The following is a 24,527-nucleotide window of genomic DNA, read 5'->3' as shown; positions in this document are numbered from 1 at the left end:
TTGGACCTGGGATCAGGAAAGGGGTGGGCACTAAGTGCTGGGTGCAGGGTACAGCCTGCCGTAGGGGAGGAGTTGGGCATCGCAATAGATTGTACAGGAAACAGCAGAAAGTGGGAGGGAAACATTTGTAAGGATCTGCTACATGCTAGGTACTTGAATACACAGTATCGGGACTTATGTAAGACTTAAGAGGCTTAAGCCTTACAATCGGCCTGAGAGGCTTCTCACTTTAGAAAGGAGAAAGGGTCAGCAAGACTGGGCCTAAGTGACCCAACTAGGTGGTGGCAGAGCCGAAATCCAACCTTGGTCTGGGCACCTGAAGCCTATGAAGGTCTACTTCTCAACCTCCCGCTGAAGATCGAGTTCCCTCTAACTTCCGGTCAAGGGCACTTTTCCGTGGAGTACACAGGCCAGTGAGTGGGTCAGCTGGCTGAAGCCTTGTGGGGCAGAAAGTATGGCTGCTTTCATTGCTTTTCTTTGGAGTCAAGTCCACTGCAGCCTGAAGTTGAGGTCCCCATCTGTGGCTAATGCTGCCATCACATCTCCCAAGTGGCGAACACATGGGTGGAAGCAGAAGGTGTGCACGATGCCCTTGAGTCACGTTGCTCCAAAGGCTGTGAGCCCTGGTGCAGCTCTGCCTGTGTGGGCTCGGGAGTGGGCACAACTGGGTGTGGCCAGCTGGCGCATTGGTGCCACAGTCACAACTTCAGGACTTTTTGTCATCCCTTTGCAGATGTGGAAATAGGCTCAAAAAGGCTACGTGACTCACAGCCAGTGCCTGTTAGGGCTGGGAACAGGCTTCCTTACCCCAAAACTATTCTGTGTTCTACAACCCCGTGTCCTAAAGCAAGTCCAGCAGCAGCAGCTACGTTGGGGCGGCCTCAGCAGAGGGGGTGGTTGGGGAAGGAGGCATATAGGACCAGGAGGGTGGGCCAGGAAGCAGCCCGAGGTCCCCTGCCTGTGAGGGGTAAAAGCGGGCCTGATGTGGGCCCAGGAGCCACGGAGGCTCAGGCCAGCGGCACTGGTCAGATCAGCCCAGTGCCAGGGTCTGGACGAGACATACACTTGGCACAAAACTCCAGGCAGGCCATGGAGTGAGCAATAGGAACAGCAGGTGGCAAGAAGCAAGCAGAGTCAGGGCTCAGCCAGCGGAGCGAGAGAGCAGTGTGGTGAGGACTTAAACTGAGTTTAGGAAGATCAGGTTTACTTTTGTGTGCCGCTTAGGAGCTGATTGACCTTGGCTAAATTATTTAACCTCTGAGCTCACTGCGCTCATCTACAGATGGGAGAAGCACCTATCATAGGGCAGCACTGGGAGGAGTCCGGGCGGTTGGTGGACAGGCTGTCCTGGACCCCGGGTCTGTGGCCACCTGACTGGTCCCTGCCTTCACCTACTGGTAGGGCTGAAGGTCCTGGGATCCTGCTGGGTCACAGCTTGAGTGGAACTGGACCAACCTCAGCCAGTGGGTGGAGGGCAGCAGTGGCTCTGCCCTGGGCTAAACTGGCACTGACAACACTGCCACCAAGGAAGTGATGATGGTACAGTGGATGCTAGATGCTTTCACTCAGAAAGCTGACGTAGCCGAGATTAAGCACTGGGCTTTCAGTTAGTATCCACTGCAATAAAATCTCTCTTCTACTTGGAGTTCTCCATGAAAGCATTACATAGCCTCAGAAGCCGGGGTCCTGCAGTGACCTCCTCCTACCTATGTCCTAGCTGATTAAGATGCCCGAACCTCCTCTGGGAGCACTGGGCTGAAGACAGCAGAAAGAAGGGTCTTTGCTAGTAATCCCCACCCCCAGTTCAAGTCCCTCAAGTCCCCTCATGTGCACATGAACATAGGAACAAGCATTTTCTTAGAAGTACCTGTCACCCACTAGTTGAAGACTCAACTAAAAGGAGGAAAATGAAAGTGTGTGGTCTGGGAATATACAAGAACATGCGCTACAAACTGCTACTTGCATTAAATCCAAGAATAGACAAAGGAACTTTGCAGGAACCCTCCACTCCCCGCCCACCTCCCTCTCTGAAAACTCCTCTTCTCTCTAGCAAGTTCCACAGGCTTGCCTGGGTCACATGAGGCTTGAGACCCACAGCAGCCAAGCCCCATGAGCTGCTGACAATGACTGGAGTGGGCACGGATACTTGAACTCCGCCGCCTGGCCTCTGCCTGGAGATGTATTTTTATTCTCTTTCCTCCTTCCCTGGGAAGGAAGAATCTTTTGTGAAAGCCCACTAAGGTGAGCAACAAAGAACAGTAGGCAAAAGCCTAGAGAATCCCCCCACCAGCCAAGGAGCTGGCCTCTCCCCTCAGAGCAGCCTCCTCCCCAGTGCAGCTGGCCCTGCCACTGTCCTGTCATCTTGGCTCCCCTGCTACTGTCCCCACCCCCCCAGCACCACACCATCATTCTGGCCACTCTCTCCCCGCTGTACTGCATGCTAATTGCAAGTAATTCATTAACAGGGACGGACATCTTTACTTCTGAAAGCTATTCCCTTTTAAGGGAGCATGTGAGACATCCCCCCACACTCCTCCATTAGCTCCAGGGTGATCCCACTGTCAGCTCAGGGCCTGTTTTACTTTAAAGCAGACATACTGCCCATTTGTAAAACACCTGATGTTGAGATAAGTCACCAGCCAGAAGGGGTGCCCAGATGATCAACATTAAAGTTGGTGAAACACCAAGATGAGTTTTCAGGCTCCTGCAAGGGGAAAAGAGGGAAGCATTTATTTTAAAATGCTTTTTAATATATACTTTTAGGTATCAAGTATCAAGAAACATTTCAAGAGGTGGTCCTCTTCAATTCTTGGGGCAAGAAGAGGAACTGGGTGGATCACCAGCCGCATCCCAGTCCACTCAGCTTCTGCAGGACAGTGCAGAGCTGGTACTTCAGAGGGGCAGGCTGATTTGTGGCTCTAGGGTTGCCACTTCTTGGGGACAAGCTCTTTTCTTTCTGCACAAGTCTTGAGAAAGAACTCCTGGTCTGATGTAGTTCCTTTCTCTCCGATTCCCAAGCCATCCCGTGTCCCCAATCAACAGCTGTGTGGAAGCCTTCAAGGGACCTGAAAAATTATACATTTATAATTGCCTGCCTACTCAGGTCAGGCAATTGCAAATGTGCGGGGCCACAGAACCTGAGGATCACCTTTTGAAACAACAGCTTCAAAATATACAATTACCCAGGACAAAGCAATGATCTGTTGACCAAAGCTTCCAGGTTCTGCTGGTGTTGATAACAAAGCTACAGGAGTGCAGGGGCTAGTGGTTCCACTCTGAGAGGAATACCTTCAGCCCTCCTTCTGCTCCCCATCTCCTATTCCTTGGCTGTGGTTCAGGCCACAGGGTCTGGGAGGAGATCGAAGGACATGGGAGGGGGGAGGACATTTACCTTCTGTGGGTCACAGCAGATTGGATGTGCCCCCTACCAGTGCCCTGTACCCACTCTTCAAATTACTTGTTTTGAATATGTTCTTTCCTGCCAAGACCCTGAGTAATACAGACCCTTCCTTAAATACCCAGGTATTTATTATGCCCTTGAACCAATGACCATGTTGTAAACATCAATGTTAAAAGACCCAACCCTGACCCAGGCCATAGACTATGAAAAGCCAGACCTCACGTGCTCGGCCTCTGACCCAGGGAAGCTTTCTGGAGCCCGAGCTGAAGCAGTGAAGGTCCCTGGAAGGCCTGCTTCCTGGAGTTCCAGGCTGGCTGGTGCGTGTTCTCACCCATACAAAGCAGGAGTCTGCATAGGTTTGGGTTTTGGACCTGAAGCCTGGCCGTCCATGAGGACTTCTTTCCACGGGACCCCCCAGTTAGAGAAGGCTAAAGATCCTCTCACACCTTGCAGTCAGCTGGAAGGAGCAAGGCTGGGTTTTGGCACTTAACTGAGTTGAACACAGGCAAAACAGTCCCCAAGAGGCTATAAAGAAAGGCGGAATGGGGCCTGACCTGTGGTGGCGCAGTGGGTAAAGCGTCGACCTGGAAATGCTGAGGTCGCCAGTTCGAAACCCTGGGCTTGCCTGGTCAGGCACATATGGGAGTTGATGCTTCCAGCTCCTCCCCCCCCTGTCTCTCTCTCCTCTCTCTCTCTCTCTCTCTCTCCTCTCTAAAATGAATAAATAAAATAAAATAAAAAGGCGGAATGTAACCATCAGCTAGGTGGAATGTTACCATCATCAGGTACTCCACTCTGTGCCTGTGTAACCATGTCTTATTCAGGTGTCTTTTGGTCCTCTTCAAAAGTCTCAGGAGTGTTCTGTTAGAGTGTCTGGAATGTCTCTGCCTGGCACAGAAACAGCCTGTGTCACCAGCTCCCTCAGGAGAGATGAGGCCCAGGTGTGCTCTGCTCACTGCACTCAGCTCAACTCCGAGCCCTTCCGGCAGGTCCTGCCCATCTCACAGAACTCCCAAGCATGGAGCAACACTGACCCTCTTGCCATTGCCCCCTCCTAGATGAGGTGCACAAGCAGGACAGAGCAGGCCGAGCCGAGTACCAAGCCCACGTACATGTAAAAGGTCATCACTACCCCTGTGGCCTCGGCCAGCTCCCTGGACACAATCTTAGGCCCATAGATGAGGGCTAGGGTGCTGAGGTAGCCGTTGCTGAGCCCCAGGAGGGAGCTGAATAGCATTGGGTAGATGTCAGACTGGAAGACCACCGTCTGCAGGTGGACACGGGGCTGGTAGTTGCAGAACATGAAGAGGGGGATAAGGCCGGTCCGGAGCAGCGCCAGCACAGGGAGCACCTTACTTCTGGGCCCTGGCACCTGGATCCAGGCCGTGATCTGCCGGCCACACAGGTCAGCAAAGTTGAACAGCAGGAAGGCCGTGACGGGGACAAAGAACTTGGTGGTCCACAGTGAGCCTGAGTCTTTGTCAAGGGACTCAATGCTGGTGGAGACGGCAGGGAAGATGATGCTGGTGACGAAGAGGAGGCAGATGACACAGAAGCCCAGACTGGCTGTCTTCTTTAGGATGGGGCGGAGGGGTGGCGTTGGGGAGACGCTGGGTCTGAGGGCCACCAAAGGGGCATTTGAGGAGTCCTGGGATGGCTGCTCTTCACCAGAAAACACGTGTGCTGTCCGAGCAGGACTCGTGTAGAACCTGCAGGTGGAGAGAGCACGTGGTCAGAGGGCCCCAGGAAGAAAACTTGGGGCTCCCAGGGATAAGGCAGGAGGCCTTTCGGCCCAAGGTGCAAAGCCGAAGCCCCTGATGGCCAGCAGCCCAGGACGCTCTCAGATAACGTACGTGCTGCAGGATGGGCGGAGGGGAGCCAGCACAGTCCCTGACCTGCCCCTTCTGGGACTGCCTGGAAGGCTGGGGTCAATCCAGCCATTGTGCTGTGGTTGGGGCTGTACCCCAAAATGGGAGAGAGGAAACCAGCTCACTTGTTTTTGCTTTGTTTCTGGGGGTACAGGGTAGAGATAAAATAGCATTTAAAAATACAGTGGTACTTTGAGATACAAACAGACCAACATATGAATTTTTTAAGATACAAGCTGCGACTTGGTCCGTATTTTTGTTCGAGATCCGAGCAAAATTCTGAGATACGAGTTGTGTCTCGGGAAGCTGCCACTAGTTGGCACGTTGATGCACGAGTCCAGTATCGGCAGTTTGATACACAAGTTGACTGACTTACGAGCTCGGTTACAGAACAAATTAAATTCGTATCTCAAGGTACCACTGTATAAATTCGTTAAATTATAAAAGTGATATATGCGCAATACATGAACCCAAATAACAGAGAAGAGAAATGATGTGTTAGAACAAGAACTCTCAACTCTGGTATCACTCCTCAGAGGTACTGATTATCGAAACCCCAGTGTATATTGCTCTACACTTGTGCAAACACCCCATACCTCTCCCCACAGACACAGACAAGTTATGCTTCTTAAGTAAAAGTAGCCTCAAACATGCATATTGTAGAACTTTCTCCAACAGTGTAATTCCTAAATATATAAATACATCATATGACTGCTTAAATACACCCCTAACAATTGTACATAAATACACACATATAATTGTCTGAAGAACACTGTTTGGCCATCCTCTCACATGGAGACACAGTGCTCTATGTCTCTGTTGCACTGCTGCATAATATTTTACTGTGTGGACATACAATTCAACTGCTCCTCTACTGATGGACATCTAGGTTAGCTCCTGGTTTTCTCCACTACAAACAAAGGTGTGATAAACATCCCTATCCATAAATACTTGCATGCGTACACCAGTATTTAAGTAGGGCCGAGTTCTAGGAGAGGAACTGATGGCTCAAAAGGTTTGTACCTTTAGAATTTTGATAGATGCTAATGAACTGCTCTCCTAACAGGTAGGACTAATATCCTTATTCTGTGACCCATCTACCACACCCTTTTAATGTCTATCAGAACACCTATTTATTTCTTTTTAAAAATTGACCACAATTAGGGCCACTTAACTATGTTTTGCCTGAATAGTCAGGTTTTTTATTCTTCCCTCAAAGATCTCTGTTGTGGGTGTTAACAGTCCTATTTTCTGCTGCTTTGCTTAATATATAGTGTTTCCTTTATCCCTCCTACCTCAATGCCCCACTCATATTTCAGGCTGGGACCTACTCCTAATTTAGAGCTCTCTTTCCCCCTTTTGCCAACTTCTACTATGAATCTACCTTTTCCACCCAGCTTAGTGTATCCCAAGGTTCTCTTTACCATGCCACAGTTGCAGAGCTCCAGGGAAAAGCAACCTGGTCTCATCTCTCCAGGCAGAGGAGAACAGAAGCTCCATATCCACGCATGCTGCAAATGGCTTTTCCAGTCTACCTGAATCATTACCAGCTAGAAGCAGCGGTCATTGGGACTTGGACATGAGCTGCAAAGTATAGAATGGTGACAATTCCAGTGCCATGCGGACTTTTCCTGGATACGGACTTTTCCTGGACTCCTGCTCCCTGTGACAGCTCCTAACAGACTGAACTGTGGTTGGGTTGCATTTTTCAGGAATTTGGCATGGTGATGGGGCCAACTTGGACTTGGTGAACATGTTAAGGACTCTACTCTTTTATGGATTCTTGCTGTATTGGCCAAGAGTTTGCTTAAAGGCTTTTAATCACTGTAAAAAAAATAGAAGACTGGATAAAGAAGATGGGGCACATATACACCATGGTATACTATTCAGCTAGAAGAAATGATGACATTGGATCACTTACAGCAGAATGGTGGAATCTTGATAACATTATGCGGAGTGAAATAAGTGAATCAGAAAAAAACAAGAACTACAGAATTCCATACATTGGTGGGACATAAAAGCGAGACTAAGAGACATGGACAGGAGTGTGGTGGTTACGGGGGGTGGGGGGAGGGATTGAGGGAGAGGGGGAGGGGGAGGGGTATAAAGAAAACTGGATAGAGGGTGACGGAGGATGATCTCTCTTTGGGTGATGGGTATGCAACAGAACTAAATGACAAGATAACCTGGAAATGTTTTCTTTGAATATATGTACCCTGATTTATTGATGTCACCCCATTAAAATAAAATTTATTTATAAAAAAAAATTGACCACAATTTATAATCACCGTGTTAGTTCACTAGTTTATCTTCTGTCTTCTTCAATAGAAGACAGTTCCTTAGGGCTCAAACCATGTTTGGCTATTTCCAGTTAAATATCTAGGCATAGAATAGCCTTCAAAACCTAATTTTTGAAAGAACTGATAAGCCTATAAAAGTGTCTATCCTCCCATATCCTCAATACTGAATATTATCAATCTTTTCCATTTCTGTTACTCTTATCAGATAAGAAAAGGCATGAGTCACTTTGCCTTGCTGTGTGACCTTGTCTGAGTTACTCAACCTCTCTGGGCTTTGGGTTTCTGAAAACCAGGAGACATAGACCTCTTGAAGATTCCTAAAACAGAAGGCTTGGTGTAGGTGTGGAAGAATAGTAGTTTGGTGATGGCTGGTTCTGGTTTCAATCCTGCTCTGCCTCCTCGTGTGATCTTAGGCCAGATATTCCCCTCATTGGGCCTCAGTTTCCTCCTCTATAAAATGGGGATTCTGCAGCTATGAGCTTTTGAGATCCCTGCCAGTCCTCCCATCCTAAGAGCTTATAGATAACAAGTAGGTTGGTGGGAGGATGCCTCCTCAGAATCACATTTTCATGTGATGATGATCAGGGCACTTTGGTCTTGAACCCTGTCTTGTTTCACAATCACTATTTAGGGGAAAAAATGTTCTTACTTCTCCCTCTACTCAGTGTCAGGACCTTGCCTTAAGTTTGCTCTGAGGAAGCTCCCCATTAAGTTCCTCTGGTTGAAGCTCTTCCTCATAAGTTCTTCCAGATATAACTGTGTCATCTTGCCCTGTCAGGTCACCAGCCTCCAACACTGCATGAGGCTCAGTTCCACTGGCTGGGAGAGGACAGCAGCCATCCTGGTGCAGCACCTGTGGGCTTCCTCTGGAGTCAGATGAGTCTGAGTAGCCCCAGGAGCACAGCTCCCTCTAAACCTCCATCCTCAGCTGAGTTTCCATAAACACCAAAGTCTTGACCAAAGTGTTAATCAGCAAAGAAACAGAAGCTTCCATGGGACAGCATAGCGCTCACATGCTTGGCTGGGAAGGATTTTGACCTGTTCAAGTGAGACTAAAATCCAGGGTGACCAATGGTCCTGGTTAGCCTGAGACTTTCTTGGTTTTAGCACTGAAAGCCCCTCATCCTAGAACGCCTAGTCACAGGCAGACAGGAAAGGCTGGGGCCCCCACTGGAAACAGACCCATGCAAAGCACTCTCAAAGCAGGACATGGGAAACACAGAGGTATGGTGGAAACCTCCTGCTTTCTGTCTAGTCTGTGACTCAAAATCATTTAATCTGCAGTAACAAGGTGCCCGGCAGTGGATGGGGTACTGGGGGGACAGTGAGCACAACTGGACAGTTTCTGACAATGGCCTTGAAAGGTCAGGGAGTGGGAGGAGCAAGCTCTAGGGTCTGTAGCCACCTGGGGCACACACTGTCAAGTTGCTCAGGCCCCTTTTATCGTCCTGAGACCACTGAGGCCAGCTGAGGTTATAGCGGTCCTCAAATGGGGAAAGCAACCTGCCCAGTAGAATGGGGGTTCTGCTGATTAGCGAGGTGACTCTCCCACGGGGACAGAAGGAATGAATGATGAGGACAGACCCTTGAAGTCATAAGCCAAAGCAATGACATGATGTGGTGGAAAAAGCAGCTGAGCTCAAATCCATGCCCGCAACTCACCAGGTGACAACCTGGGCATGTCTGTTAACTCTCCAAAGCCTCAGTGTCCTCATCTGTAAAATGGAAAAGTGCAGTAACAACTACACACAGTCTTCATACATAATGGCTGAAGAGAATGAAGAAAAACAACCCAATCTCTCCCCAGCTCTGCTTGCTCACACACGGTGGCACCAAAGACCAATCCCCTGGCCTTCTCTGTCTGAGTTTCTTCACCTGTGCAGTTAGGAAAAGAATCTCTATCCTTCATACATCAAATAGGATAATGGATATGAACATGTATTTTAAAAATACAAGAAAAAGTCGAGTTATTTTTAAAGAACAGCAGGAAACAAGAAAAATAAAAATAAGTGAGAGACAAAGCAAGAAAAAGTCTAAGGCAAGGAAAGTGGTCCTGTGGGGTGGAGAGAGGCCCAACAGACAGTGGTGAAACAGAGGTGTGGAGCTGATTCGAATTCTGATCCTGCTTCCAACAAGCTGTGCAACTCAGGCAAGTAATTCATCCTCTCTGTGCCAAGTTTTCTCATATGTGAGTGGTAACATAACGATGAATCGTAACACTACATCCTACGAGGCAGGCGGGTGAGTGTTAAATGAGAGCTGAGCCATCATGCTAAGCCAAGCACAGTGCAGGGCCAGCAGAGGTGCTCAGGAATGGAGCTGTTCTCCATCATCCTTATTCCTCAGGTCCCACTTCCACTGCCTGCCCTGTCCGAAAACTTGCAACTCCAGCTGCTTGGGGTTGCGGCACCAAACTGACCTCTCGCATTCTTTGGCCAGCCAATTTATTGAGCAACTATTATGAGCCTGGCACAACTCGAGGCACTGGGACATGGCAGTGAACAGTCTACACAATTTCTGCCCTCATGGAGCTTCACATCCAGCACAGAGATGGGTAGGAAACCAGGAAACAAGTGTACCACCTAATTAGATGACAGGTCAATCAATAAAAAGATATAATTACAGTCTGACCAGGTGGTGGCGCAGTGAATAGAGTGTCAGACTGGGATGCAGAGGACTCAGGTTCGAAACTCTGAGGTCACCAGCTTGAGCGCAAGGTCATTGGCTTGAACGCGGGATCAGACATGACCCCATGGTCACTGGCTTGAGCCCAAAGGTCTCTGGCTTGAAGCCCAAGGTTGCTGGCTTGAGCCCAATATTGCTGGCTTGAGCCTAACGTTGCTGGCTGGAGCAAGGGGTCACTCGCTCTGCTATAGCCCCCCAGTCAAGGCACATATGAGAAAGCAATCAATGAAAAAGCAATCAACGAACAACTAAGATGTCGCAACGAAGAATTGATGCTTCTCATCTCTCTCCCTTCTTGTCTATCTGTCCCTATCTGTCCTTCTCTTTGACTCTGTCTGTCAAAAAAAAGATATAATTACATAAAAGAAGAATGAACTGAGAGAGCGAGAGGTGGGGCCTCACCTGGCGTACTCCAGCCGGGGCAGAAGCAGGTAGAGCCCAATGCAGAGCCCAAGGAAGATGTCTGCAGTCAGAAAGAAGGTCAGGGTGCTGTTCGTCATATCGCTGGACAATGCCAGGTCCACCAGGGAGGCCACGGCACTGATGGTGCCACCCATGGCTCCTCCTGCAGGGAGCACAGGACACCGTGAAATAAGTCAGGGTAGTTCCATCTTCCCGGAATCTCAGGCCTGCCCCCTCTCTGCTCAAGGTTAATAGAACTGAAATAAAGTTTTTCTCTGCGGAGAAAAATGCTGCAGGTCTCAGTGTCCTGGATCCTTGGCAGCCTTGCGGGGTTCTGCGGCCAGATCCCTCTTGCTCTAAGCAGGTATCAGTTTTCATGCCCTCAGCCCAGGTTTTCTCTGATGGGCTGTTAAGAGGCTGCTGTCTGAGGCGGCAAATGGTCTCCAAGGTTTTGCCTGTTTTCTGGTTTCACCTCTGACCCTTGACTCTCCATCTCTTTATTGCCCTTCTGGTGGGGTCAGAAATTTTAGATTCAGAGGCAGGACATCCCAGAGAACTCCTCTTGAGCTTACACCATCCATCAACCAAACTGGGAGAGAGCTCAGGGCATGGCTTCGCACAGGCTACCTGACCTGGGCAGTGCTTGCCGGCCCCAAACTCACATGCCACCAGCCTGGAAACTCACGGAACTTACCTCGTGCCTCAAGGCAGCTGTGGCACTACACATGAACACATGGTGCATGCACACATACACACTGACGCACATACCTACCACATACACAAACATACATGCTCATATACGCACACACACCATCACATACATGCTTGTACGCTTACACACGCACTCTATCACATACACACATATACTTACATAAATACACTCATACCCATACTCCCACTCACACACAGTAACACACATGGTCATATATGTACTCACACACTCTATCATAAACATACTCCTACATACATACATAGTAACACAAATACCCAGTCATATATGTACTCCCACATACATACATAGTAACACATATACCCAGTCATATATATACTCACACACACATGCTATCATATACATACTCCCCCCATAGTCATATATGTATGCATACAGATACACTATCATACACGTACTCCCACACACACTCATAGTAACACACATACAGTCAAATGTATACTCACACACATATGCTATCACACTTACTCGCATGCAACTGCTCCACTACATGGAATATTCTCTCTTGCCAGGCATTTGACCTGTGACCCATGTGACCAGTGGCATCACACCTTTCACTGCTACCTAATAGAGGGGGCAGCAGAACCTAGTGGGCCCAGGGGTCCAGGGCCAAACTGACTCTGCCACTTTCTCATTGTGACGTAGGTGCTAACGTGACATCTTGGAGCCCCAGTTTGATCATCTATAAAATGGGGATAATAGCACCTGCCTTACATGGCTGGCTGCTTTGAGGACTGAATGAGAAGGTGTTGGGAAAAGGTCTTGTACAAAGTAGACTTTCAACAATGCCAGTCTCTCTTTGCCACGATCTTGCAGTTGTTTGGGGGAGAAGGAATGTGTCTTCCTTTTCTGTTGACCCTCCCAACCATGGGTAATCAACTTCTGCTGGCCCAGAATCAGCGGTTATACCTGTTATACATGTGAGCAGGGCATTTACTCTTCTCTGCCTCTGTTTATTTGCCTGGAAGAGGGGGCTATACTCATCCTGTCATCAAATGACACTGTAGTGAGGGGGAAATGGGACGACGAATAGAAAGGACACTGAACACAGACACAGCCATGAGCACCAGTACAGTAAGTGCCTGGTGACTATCTTGGATTGACTGACTGAAATAATGAATTTCAATTCTCAAGGAAGCAAGAAGTGACTGACTGTAAACAACAAACTACTCCGTGTGGGCATGAAGTTCTTTGCCATGTTATTAGGCAGTTCTGACCGGGCACTTTTCTGCCCACTGTTGCCCAGAATAGAAGTAGGAGAGGGACAGTTCTGGCCCCTGTCCACTACAATGCCCACCACCACTGCCTCATCCACACTCTGCCCAATATCTTTGTGGCTCTGCAGGGAACAGTCCATGGCACTGATGGGTGATCCCAACCTTCTCAATATGAGCTCTACTAGCCATGAGTTGGGATTTAAAGGAAGGCAAAGAAATCACAGTTAGCATAGTGATTTATAGGAATATGTTATGAAGACATGCAGAGTTAGGAAAACAATCAGAGACAGCAAGGTGCCCTAGGGCAAAGCCCTGAGCAGACGAGAGTCCAGAGGCCTCTGACCCATACTAGAAACAGTGGGTGCTGGAAACAGCAAAACAGCAGGATAAGATTCAGCAACAAGAATGTTTAGGCTCTCAGAACAGAGATTAGAAGTCATCATGTTCCTTGTCCTTTACTTCACCCCTGAAAACTTCTGCTGTCTGCTTCCTTGACTTATTTGTACTAGTTAATAAATATCTGAGTAAGGTGGGGAGGGGCTTCAGTCCTTCGGTCTGCTGACCGGGACTGTTGCTTCCCCTCGGCCTCTCCTAGCATGTCATCTGGTCTCTGGGTAGTTCACTGTCACTGCGACTGTGATTAAGAGCACAGACCAAGAATCAGAACAACTAGTTCCTATCCTGGTTCTAACACTTCTGGCTGTGTGACCTTCAGTAAGTCACTTAACCTCTCTCTGTCCCCATTTCTTTATCTTTTAAAATGGGGATGTTAATAAAACCCACCCTTAGGCTGTTATCAAGATTAAAAGGATTATTACATGTAAAGTGCTCAGAAGACCCCAATAAATTCAATAAAAAGGAAAACAAGTGCTCAGAAGAGTACCTGACACAGAGAAGTACCATATAAATCCTCTCAGATTCTCAATTAGGTGTTTGGCTATTTCTGTCCTTCCTACATCAAAGCAGCAACAACAGGGTAAAACCCTTTGCCAAGAGGCTGCCAACTTCTGAGAAGCTGTAATCCCCACCTGGGTGATTTGTAAGAACGGGGGTTAAACTCAGTAAGTCATTCCCTAGCTGCTCCAGGGAAGAGATCTAACATCGGTGCCTATTGATTTTCCTCTCTCTCTCTTCCCAAATTGTAGAGAATTTACAATATTATCATCAACAACAAACCAGCCCTCTGGGAGCTCATCCTTCATGACTCCCTACTTTTATCTCATCAGTTATGGAAATACATGCAAATCAAGGTTAAAAAAAAACCCACACCAGTACAAAACGAATGAATTGTTCTCCAGATGCCAACACAGACAGAATTCACAGATGGGCTCTTCTGGACGAAAAACAGGCTAGTGAGGTGGCACTGGGGCCTCTGGGAATGTGGACACCTGGGACCGTGGGGGGTGCTGCACTCAGTGATGACAATGGCTCAGGGCCCGGGGCAATTAACATGGAAGTGTGAGTGCTGGATTTCAACACTCTTGCAAAACTGGACTTTCTGGAAAGTGCAAGGAGCTTCCCCCTTCTCTGGAAGATCTGCAGCTGGCCAGATAAAACTGAAGGCCCCCTTGCCCACATAATAGGTATGTTTGGTCACCGGACCCTGAGAGGTAGTGAGCAAGGTTGACATTATATTGAAAAATATATCTTCCAGCAGGATGAAGGGAGCTGAGGGGACAAGAGTGTCTCTCTGAGATGGGGGTGGCAGAAGGGACTAAATCCAGCCTTTAGTGGCCATTTCCTCCAGCCTTGGCATTACTAGGACTGTACTCCAGAAACTTAGCAATGGGCCCATTCTTATTTTACTTTAGGCCCAAGGGTTTCCCAGGATAGAGCCAGAAACCTAATCCTATATCGAAAATGGCAAATAGATTTAAGACCACATCTAAATCTGATCTGTTGACAGTAACTGCCTCCAGTGCTGTGCTGAGAAGGATTAAAGGCTCAGGAGGAAAGATACAGATCTATTAGTGATGTCTGGCACTGTTATGGGAATGGGAAGGGGACTTACACTTGTTGAGGTATTTGTCATCCCTGCCACATACTACCTGGCATTATTCATTATAGGCACACAGCCGATTCTTATGAAATTCTTCTCAAGTGAGCAAATGCTCACAGCACTCCTCACACAGCAGGGACATGTGGAAGAGCAGCAACCAGGGCCGCTGAGCCCCGGCCTTGCTGTAAGGGGTGGAGGTCTCCTGGGGCAGCACAGATTCTTACTGACTCAGCTCCTTTTGGGACATCTGGGTGAGTGAATCGACCTGCCAAGGGCTAAACAACAGGCTTAGGATCAGCATCAAAATTTCCGCTCAAGGGGCTGGCCATGTCGCACACCAGCTTCCCTGTGGAATGCCAGGGTCCGGGTGACGGAGCTCATTCACTAGCCATCAGCTCCTGAGAGGCTGAGTCTCATTCGTCCGAGTCCCAGCGCCGAGAGGGTTTCTACACAATCAGAGGGGAGGAAAGGACAGAGAGAAGGGAAGAGAGAAGAGGAAAGAACAAGCGAAGGTAAGGGAATGGAACATAAAGAAGAGGGGACAGGAGCCAGAAAAAGGGAAGGGGAGAAAGAGGGAAGGAAAAAAGAAACGCTGTCTCAGGAGTGCACTTGGTAGGCAGTCTGTGTATTCCAGAAGTGCTTGCAACCAGGTCCTCCCTCCCTCCTGCTCTTCTGACAGTAAAATTTCATAGGCTCCCTGTGAGACAATGAGGGTCTGTGTTCTCTTCCCTTGAATCTAGAAGGGCTATGACTCTGGTGAAAGTGACCCTAAATGTTGAAATCATAACAGGAAATAACACTGCCTGGGTCCCTGGCGATCCTTACTGTCATTACTCAGACTGTGCCACGGAGAAGCCCAAGCAGCTGTGTAGGGTCCACGTGGAAGGAAACCTGGCCCCAGACCCAGACCTGGCTGAACTTCCAGCTGATGGCCAGCACCACCGTGCCCACTGGGCGAGCATGCTCCCTGGAAAGTGGATCCCCTGGCCTCAGTCGAGTGGTCTTAGCTGAGGCTTTGTGGCGCATGGAGAGCTGTCCCCACCAACTCCTGCGCCAACACAGGTTTATGAGCAAAAGAAACAACTGTTATTGCTGTAAGCCACTACGTTCTGGGGTGCTGATACTCAATAAGATAATAGAAACACACCTAACACTCACTTCCTTTTCTGAAAGGGCAGTCCCATGCTCACCTCTGGCTCCTTCAAGTGTCACCCGGGAGGACTAACCTGACCGCTGCCTGGACCCCAGCTCTCACCTGACCGGCTGCCTGGACCCCAGCTCTCACCTGATATCAGCGCCTGGGAATTCCTCATAGGGAAGGAGCTAGTCATGCCGAAGACACTGCTGTTGAAGACGGTGGAAGAGCCGCTGAGGATGGCCATGCAGGCGATGGTGACAGCGAAGAAGCTGTGGGTCCAGGAGGAGGTGTCGACCTTCACCAGCACGGTCATTACCACGAAGATGGCCAGCATGACCGTCAGCGAGGCCAGCACACGGACGTGAACTGGAACCCTAGGGTGAGGAGGCCAGAAGTGGTGAGAGGCCCCCTAGGGGCTCCACATCAGGTGAGGGTCGGTAAACATTCTTTTTCTTTTTTTTAAGTGAGAGGCAGGGAGGCAGACTGAGTCCCGCATGCACCCCAAGGGGGATCCAACTGGCAAGCCGCCTATGGGGTGATGCTCTGACCATGGGGAGCTGCTGCTCCATTGCTTGGGCAGCTGAGCTATTTTAGTGCCTGAGGCAAAGCCATGGAGCCATCCTCAATGCCCGGGGCCAACTTGCTTGAATCATTTGAGCCATGGCTGCAGGAGGGGAAGAGAGAGAGAGAGAGAAGGAAGAGGGGAGGGGTACAGAAGCAGATGGTCGCTTCTCCTGTGTACCCTGACCGGGAATTGAACCTGGGACTTTCCCACTCTGGGCCCGATGCTCTACCACTAAGCCAACTGGCCAGGACCAGTGAACATTCTTAAGGGAAGCAGGTAAGCTCAGTGGATGGGGCTGTCCATCTGCAGTCGAGAGGCCTGGGTCTGAAGCTGCCCTGTCCCACGCACTAGCTGTGTGACCGTGGATAAGTGACTTGCTTGCTCTGGTTTCCGTGCCTGCATTTGCACCACAGGAAGGAGAATGACTCTCCCTGTAGGAGTGGGCGTGGGGATCTCCGAGGGGAGTGTGCAGAGGGCAGTGTCCACTCTGGCAAACAGGCAGTGGACTCCGCCTCTTTCTGCCTTGCTATGAGGTTCAGGACAGAATGTGAGGGCTCTGGAGGAAAGCTCTGCTCCTCCCAGCACAGGGCTGAGCACCTGCTGGCTTTGTCTTGTGTTTACCAGAGCAATCCCCAACTGGGCTTCCATCCCCCAAAACTTAGCAGTGGGGGGGAGAAAGGTGAAATAAGAAAAACACCATTGCCTGACCAGGCGGTGGCGCAGTGAATAGAGCGTCAGACTGGGATGCAGAAGACCTGGGTTCGAGACCTCGAGGTCGCCAGCTTGAGTGTGGGCTCATCTGGTTTGAGGAAAAGCCCACCAGCTTGAACCCAAGGTCGCTGGCTCCAGCAAGGGGTTACTCGGTCTGCTGAAGGTCCGTGGTCAAGGCACATATGAGAAAGCAATCAATGAACAACTAAGGTGTTGCAATGCACAACGAGAAACTGATGATTGATGCTTCTCATCTCTCCATTCCTGTCTGTCTGTCCCTATCTATCCCTCTCTCTGACTCACTCTCTGTCTCTGTAAAAAATAAATAAAAATAAAAGAAAAGAAAAAGAAAAACACCATCATCGTCACCCAGCAAACACTCAGGACTGAATGTGTGCCAGGGACTCTTCTAAGCGTTGTCTACGCGCTAATGTGTTGAATTCGCGAACCAGCTCTACAGCTCATCCCTCAGGCACAGATTAGGAAAGTGAGGCCAGAGAAGCTAAGGTCCTTTGGCTGTGAGCCCAGGAGGTCCGGCTGCAGTCTGTGTTCTCAGAGTGACACGCTAGTGCCTCCCCTGGAACGAAGGGAACAGGGTGGTCTGGAACTGGTGGCCAGGGCAGAAAGGTTCTCCAGTGGTGGTCTCCGTTGTCACGGGCAGCAGCTGATGTCACGCTTGTGCCGCTCAGGGCCAGCCCCCTGAACGTAAACCCACACTCCCCCCTGCCCCCAAGCTGCCCAGACACTGCCCTTCAGGGAGAAGCAGGGAAGGACCAGTGTCAGAGAAACTGATTATTTTTATGCCAGGGAGAGAAAACATCATCTAAAGAGGTTGTTTAAATCATCAGATTAGACTAGGCTTTAAACTGGATTGGAAGTTAATTTTCCTGCTAACCAGTGGGTAAAGCCTGGGAGAAAAGCCAGATTAGTTATACACAATTTTTTTCTTTGATAGAAAAGAAAGACTTGAAAGGTAGAAAAAATATATATGTACATAAATAGGTGTGAAATGATGAATGTGAAAAGCAAGAAAGGATTTTTTCAAAGTGCTTTTGTGGCCCCAGGCTAATCCGAGTTTCCTCTGATCTGCTGAAGCGATCAGGGCCCCTCTGCTTTGTAAGGGCAGAGGAAGCCCGTGGAAGTGACAGGGTGGTTCCGAGCCCTGGTGCACGTCTGTGGGGAGCTGGGACCACAACCCAGATCAGCAGTCCCAGCTCCAGCAGTGCCTGTAGGCAGACCTTACTTTCACTTTCCAGGTAAAGAACAAGAAAATCCTAAATCTCTGTCGTTTGTTACCCAGAGAGCCAACTAACCCAAAGAAGCACATCAGGGTTTCCAGCTGGGGAGCTGCCTGCTCAGAGCACCCTGCCCCTGTACCCTCCCTCTTACTAGGAAACAGGCTGCAAGTGACAGGTCATTAACACCTGCTGAGAGCAGACTTCGACCAATGCCCAGGCAGTGGGTGGATGGCTACCGGCTGCCTCCAGTCAGTGTGTTCCACACTGGCTCCCAGAATTTCGCAGGCAGGTCAAGCTTGGTCACCCTCTGTGGGAGGTGGCTCAACCAGGCATTCTTTATATGTCTGCCCTCCCTTCCCCGTCTGCCTTCCCCGCTCTCTTACCTTCACCTCCCAAACAAACTACTTCTAAATAAAATCCTGTTCCAGGGTCAGTTTCTGGGGAACCCTGCACTAAGACGCATCCTCCCAGGGCCTGCTGGGGTCTAGGCCTGAGCAGGCCCGGTGGGAAGCCAGGCAGAACCCCTGAAGCCCTGGGGGACCTGGCGGCTGGCAGTCAGCCTTCAGCTCTGATGCTCAGGATGATCCCCACACTCACCCTGTCACATGGGGCCCCCACCCGCTCCAGCAGCAAGAGCTGCCCCATCCACCCCAAAATGAGAGCCAGCAGGGGCACAGAGCATGAGTCAGGAGACTGGAACCCTGGCCAGCTTTGCTACCAACTCACTGCGTGACCCCTTTCTGGGCCTCAGTTTCCTCATCTTGAAAAAGAAGAGGCTGAATAAGATAATATCCAGCTGATGATTCTAAATCTGAAGAAATTCAAGTGGAGAGAGAGGCTGGGGACAAATGCACAAAGGTTTTAATAGTTCCTTGGGGCAAAAAGAGGGAAGAGGACAGACGAGGAGGTATGAGGTGCGGCACAAGGACAGGGCCCATCTGAGTGTCCTCCCCAGCGCACGGGGCTTGTCTACCAGCTGCTGGACACACAGATCGACAAACCAGGTGTCACAGTGCAGGGACGGCTGTCACACTGGGCCTGAAGCTCCCAGGCCTCTGCCTCTTGATTTTCCTCAGCATGGCGGAGAGAGCCACGAGCCAGCCTCGGCAACAGCTCTGCCTTCAGCCAGCCCCTCAGAGACCCTGCAGGAAAAGTCCACCGCAGGAATCCTGCTGCCTCACAGGAGCTTTCCTGCGCCTGTCACAGGATAGGTAGTTCCTTGAACAGGACAGTGCTTTGGAGAGAACTGGGGGATGGCTCACCCAGTACCCACAGGGTGGGGAGAAGAGGAAGAGTGAGGGAAGAGGACGTAAATGCCACATGCATTAAAAAAGCAACGCAAGCCACCTTTGCCTCTGCGTCCCCATAAGGCCCCCTCACCTGCACCCTGTCTCCTGCTGGCCTGATAATCACCGGCATTCTCCACCAAGTCTCATCCACCCCAGGCACTGGGGATCTGGCCTGGGGCTATTTTCAGTGCTCACACAGCTTTATGACCAGTCAGGGCACAAGCCCGTCCCCACTGCATTGATGGGGGTAGCTGCCTTCACTCTGTTTCCCCACCCCGGGCAGGGATGGTGACGCTGCTGGGATTATGGGGAAAGCCTTGACATGCGTGTCCTCTGCTCCTGGACGGGGGAAGGCTGAGATGACTGCTGCAGACCCCAGGGCAAGTCACACTGATGTGAAATTCCTGGAGGGCGTTGCCAGCTACACTCGGGCTGCCAGATGCCCCCCACCCCCTTGTTGGTGAGGGCTCAGGGCCCAGGGGACTGATTTCTTCACAAATCTCCCAAATGTAAATCCTCCTCATAAGTATTTATGATGCCGCAGATTAAACATAATAGAACACTTGGCGGTTAGGGATGAGCCAGAGAAAGTCACGGTTCTCCAGGAGGAGGTAAAGGAGATGTTTCAACCTCTCACATTAAATAAAGAGCAGCTTAGCCCCCAACCGCCCCCGGGGCAGCTGGGGAGCACTTCCCACACTGCCCTCGCCCCTCTCCTATAGCCAGGAGAGGGAAGGGCGGTCCTGGCCTGAAAGGCTGAGCCTGCAGAGCCAGCTCTTGGCCCAACCTGGGGGAGAGCAGGCGGCTGCCTGGGTGGCCTAGGGACCCCTGCAAACAGACCTTCCCCACCAGCTCCCCTCCAGCAGCTGGAAGCCAGAGTACAGACAGGCCATCTGGTGAGGTCTGGCTCTGGCTGCAGGGAGGGGCTCGCAAATCTGGGGAACTAGGAGGCCTGGAGGTTCCAAGAAAAGATATGAAGGATCAGGGTCCTGGCTCCACCCTCTTACCAGCCGTATGACCTCTGAGCCTGTTTTCCTACCTGCAAAACGAGGTCATTGATAGATAGTGAAGTCCAGACTGCCCTCTTGATGTTCCACTTATCTGTCAGACCTCACCCTTACTGGACTATCACCCCTGAGGCAGAGGAATTCCAAGAAGCTGGCAAGCCCCCCTAGGAGAAGCATTCCTGACATACCAGGACTTTTGATTCAACACCCACTTGCTCAAGGCTCTCCTTTTACCCTATAAATCCGTCCCCCTAGCTTGTACTGGGGCCCTTCTTTTGGAGAAGTGCCCCGGAAGGTCTTTCTCCTCTAATAAAGCCTGCACACCTGGTGTTCGAGTGCCGTCTCATTCTTACAGTCATAAGTTTCCTGCTCTATGCTGTTGCAAGGATCAAAGGAGGGCAGGAGGCTACCAGTGCTCAGAAGTGCTCATGACTCTTATTAGAGATTATTTGATTATTCTCCCAGGGCACTGAGCGTGGACCTTCCCTGCTGACCCTAGTCCTAGGATGGCTCCCGTCCTTCTGGACTTCACAACCACAGAGGAGGCAGTGTGTTGGGCAGATAAAATGTATTATGCTCACTTTGTTAAAGATTATGCTGCCCACGAGGAGGCCTTGCCCAGGTGATATTAATGTGTGTTGGGGGCAGACAGGATCCTTGTAGCCTGGGGCTTGGTTTTGGGATTAAGCCTTTCCTACCCTTTTTGATGTGGGGTGGTACAATCCAATCATGCCTCAGAGAAGTGACTCTACTAGAGACTTCCCTATTTTGTATATTGGATTAGAGGTTGTGAAGCTACAATATAAAATGGGGGCAGAACAGAGTTTGGGCTCTTGGTTCCTGAGATTATCATTAGAAGAGAGAGCAGAGGAGAGCAGAGAAAGGCCACGTGGAGGAGGCCAGGAGAAGCAGCCAAGATGGCGGAGTGCTGAGTGAGATGCCAGTTTGTGTAGAGTTTGTATCTGGGATAAGGAAGGAGATGGAGAACAGAGGTGAATAAGGCTGGTGAGCTAGAAACCTTTGATTCTAGGAAACTCGGATAAATCACAGTGCCAGGTAAGATGCCAGTTTAGGCTGCTCCTTACAAGTTGTAAAGCCAGGAGGCACGGCCAGGGCCACTACTACAGCAGCCTGGACCATGCAGGTTCGCATTGGATTCGGACAGTCGGTAAAAAAACAACGGAGCCAAAAGCTGGTGGGCCATAGTCTTTAATTCTAGCTTGCACCCGGCGGGCAAGTAAAAAACACACACTGGGCTCCAAAACCCACTCACATTCAGTGCTCACAAAGCTACTGATTTATCCGAGTTTCCTAGAATCAAAGGTTTCTAGCTCACCAGACTTATTCACCCCTGTTCCCCATCTCCTTCCTTCTCCCTGCACAAACTGTATAAATTGGCTTCTCACTCAACACTCCGCCATCTTGGCTGCTTCTCCTGGCCTCCTCCATGTGGCCTCCTTCTGCTCTCTGCTCTGCCCTCTCCTCTAATGATAATCTCAGGAACCGAGAGAGCAAGCTCCTGGTCTGCCCCACTTTATAGTGCAGAAATCAAAACCTTTAATCCAATATACAAAATAGGGAAGTCTCTAGTAGAGTCACTTCTCTGAGGCATGATTGGATTGTACCACCCCACATCAAAAAGGGTGGGAAAGGCTTAATCCCAAAACCAAGCCCCAGGCTACAAGGATTCTCAACACACATTAATATCACCTGGGCAACGGCCTCCTCGTGGGCAGCACCATCTTTAACAAAGTGAGCATAATACATTTTATCTGCCCAACACAAGTCCTGTGGGTCTTGGGCACATCTCCTGACTTCCACTTGGAAAATTGGTAATGTCACAGCCTCCCTCCTGGGTTGCTGTGATATAACAAGGGAATCTGCAGACAGCACCCCTGTTGTTATAGTTCAGGTAGTGTCTTCATATCAGTAAGGGGCAGGAGCTCTCATGCATGTGAGTCTGGGCTAGCCCAGCCTGACAAACCCTGTCCCAGGGCCGGCAGAGTGAGTGGACAGAGATGATCGCGAGAGGGGCCTAGAGAGTGGAAGGGCAGTGAGCGGCCGAGGGACTCCCCATGTGGGTCTGTCCCATCTTTCTGTCCTCCTCTTCCTCCACCCCTGCCTTTCCTCATGCCTTCTCTCCTGAATCCCTGCCAGGGACCCAGCTCTGCTCTCCAGGGGCTAGCAGTGCTGAGGGAGCCCCAGGTCTGCTCCCAGCTCGTCCTCCACCCCTCCAGGCAGGGGTCTCTGGAGGCCATATGCTTACCTGCTAGGGCACTGAATGTCGCTCCTGTGCCAGGCGAGGCACAAGGAAGCAGGGTGAGAACCCTCAAGCCAACTGAACACCATCCCCTTGCTCTTCTAGCCTGCATTGTGGTTTTAAAATGGGTGCAGATTCTTCAACATTCCTTCCATTGAGAGATGGAGTCTATGTTCCTTTGAAACCTAATGGCCTTTGTGACTGCCTTGACTAGTTGATTACAGAAGTGACACTACGTGACTGTAGAGAGTAGGTGACAAAGACCACATAGCTTCTGCCTGTCTCTTGGAGCACTTGTTCTTCAGCCATAATTATAAAAAGTCTTACTACCTGAGGCCAGCAAAAGGGGAGAACAGGGGATGGGGGGGACAGGAGGAGAGAGGGCAGAGGGGAAGGAAGAGGAGGGGAGGGGAGGAGAGGCAAGGGAGGAGAAGACAGGTGTACCCAAGGAAGCCCAGCAGCTCTGGTCCCAGCTGTCTGCAACCACATGAGAGAAACCAAGTCAGAGCTGCCACTGAGCCTGCTGATTCTCAGAAACATGAGAGGTACTGTTATTGTGTTAAGCCACTGTGCTTTGAGAACTTTTATACAACAGGTCGTTGGAATAGCTCCACAGCATAAGTTTGGAAAGACTGGTCTATGCAGGCTTAGCACACATGAAGCACCTGTGCTGCCCTCTCTTCTCCTGTACTCAGAGCAGACATCACTAATCCATCACAGCACACTCTGCAAGGCCAGACTTGCTGTAGGTTCCTGTTCAATCAACCAGAAATCCAAGCAATCACTACAAATTGAGCCAAGTTAGGTAAAAGTGATTTGCCATTAAAGATCCAAGGTTTCAGGACGCTGTGCCCAAGTTCAGGTTTCTCAACGATGATGTAGCCACTGTGACCACCTAGCAGCAGCTTAGGGGAAATGCAGGCAACATTGCCAGGGCTGTTGGCCTTGTAAACCTAAACTGAGACCCACTGGGGTCTAAAGACTGCTACTTCCTGGCTGAGTTAAATCATTCCTTCTTCACTGGTGCGTCCAGACGGAGGCTCGCTCCCAGCCCGCACTAACACAGCGCTGGAAGTTCCCCAGTGTGAGCAGTCCACACAGGAGCTGGTGTTCACAGCTTTGCATTCTCACACAGCCAGAGCCGGACTTATGGGATGCCAGGCTCTTTACTTCAAACCGCTCTCAGAAAGGCTTGGAAGACCAGCTTCCACAAGACTTGTTTCCTGACTGACCTGTGGTGGTGCAGTGGATAAAGTGTTGACTTGGAACGCTGAGGTCGCTGGTTCGAATACCTTGGGTTTGCCTGGTCTGGGCACATATGGGAGTTGATGCTTACTGCTCCCTCCCTCCCTTCTCTCTCTCTTTTTCTCTCTAAAACTGAATAAAACAAACAAACAAAAACACCTTGTTCCCCAGCTCTGCCCACCATCCAGGTGGTGTCTTGGCTGCAAGGCCCACAGCCCAGGTAGCTGTTGACAGACTGTCTCCTTTGAGAGGAAGAGGAGTGAATACTCACTGCCCCGCGTGCCCCTGCTGGCGGCTCACACTGCGCCACAGGATGTGGCTGGAAAGTGAAAGTCCAGCGTCCTGACTGAGCATGCCAGCTGGGCATCCCGTCGGCCCAGCCCCAGGTAACTGAACTGACTTCTCAGTTATCACGGAGGACCTGAGCTGCCTGCCTCTGACCATGGTGGCCACCACTTCAGCAGGCAAAAACG

The 24,527-nt window shown here is 50.3% G+C and overlaps 1 protein-coding gene across 5 annotated transcripts in view; it reads right to left on the bottom strand.

Moving 5' to 3' along the window:
• Positions 1-2,559: 2,559 nt before the first annotated feature.
• The window catches only part of SLC29A3 (solute carrier family 29 member 3), a 48,045-nt gene continuing 26,077 nt past the window's right edge, over positions 2,560-24,527 (bottom strand). The window contains exons 4-7 of one of the 5 annotated variants that reach the window (XR_010727045.1): positions 15,887-16,113; positions 10,656-10,818; positions 4,177-5,109; positions 2,560-2,704 (exon numbers count right to left, since the gene is read on the bottom strand). Coding sequence is in view for 2 of the 5 variants with exons in the window: in XM_066242578.1 (XP_066098675.1) it covers positions 4,455-5,109; positions 10,656-10,818; positions 15,887-16,113 (1,045 nt within the window). In the remaining 3 variants the exon portion in view is untranslated. The other 4 variants (XR_010727043.1, XR_010727044.1, XM_066242578.1 and 1 more) reach the window with 4 other exon arrangements.

This window comes from Saccopteryx bilineata, chromosome 9 (genome assembly GCF_036850765.1).
Source record: "Saccopteryx bilineata isolate mSacBil1 chromosome 9, mSacBil1_pri_phased_curated, whole genome shotgun sequence".
In the NCBI taxonomy this organism is placed as follows: Eukaryota; Metazoa; Chordata; class Mammalia; order Chiroptera; family Emballonuridae; genus Saccopteryx; species Saccopteryx bilineata.
Note: the sequence above shows the minus strand (reverse complement) of the source record. Positions and strands in the feature narration are given on the sequence as shown.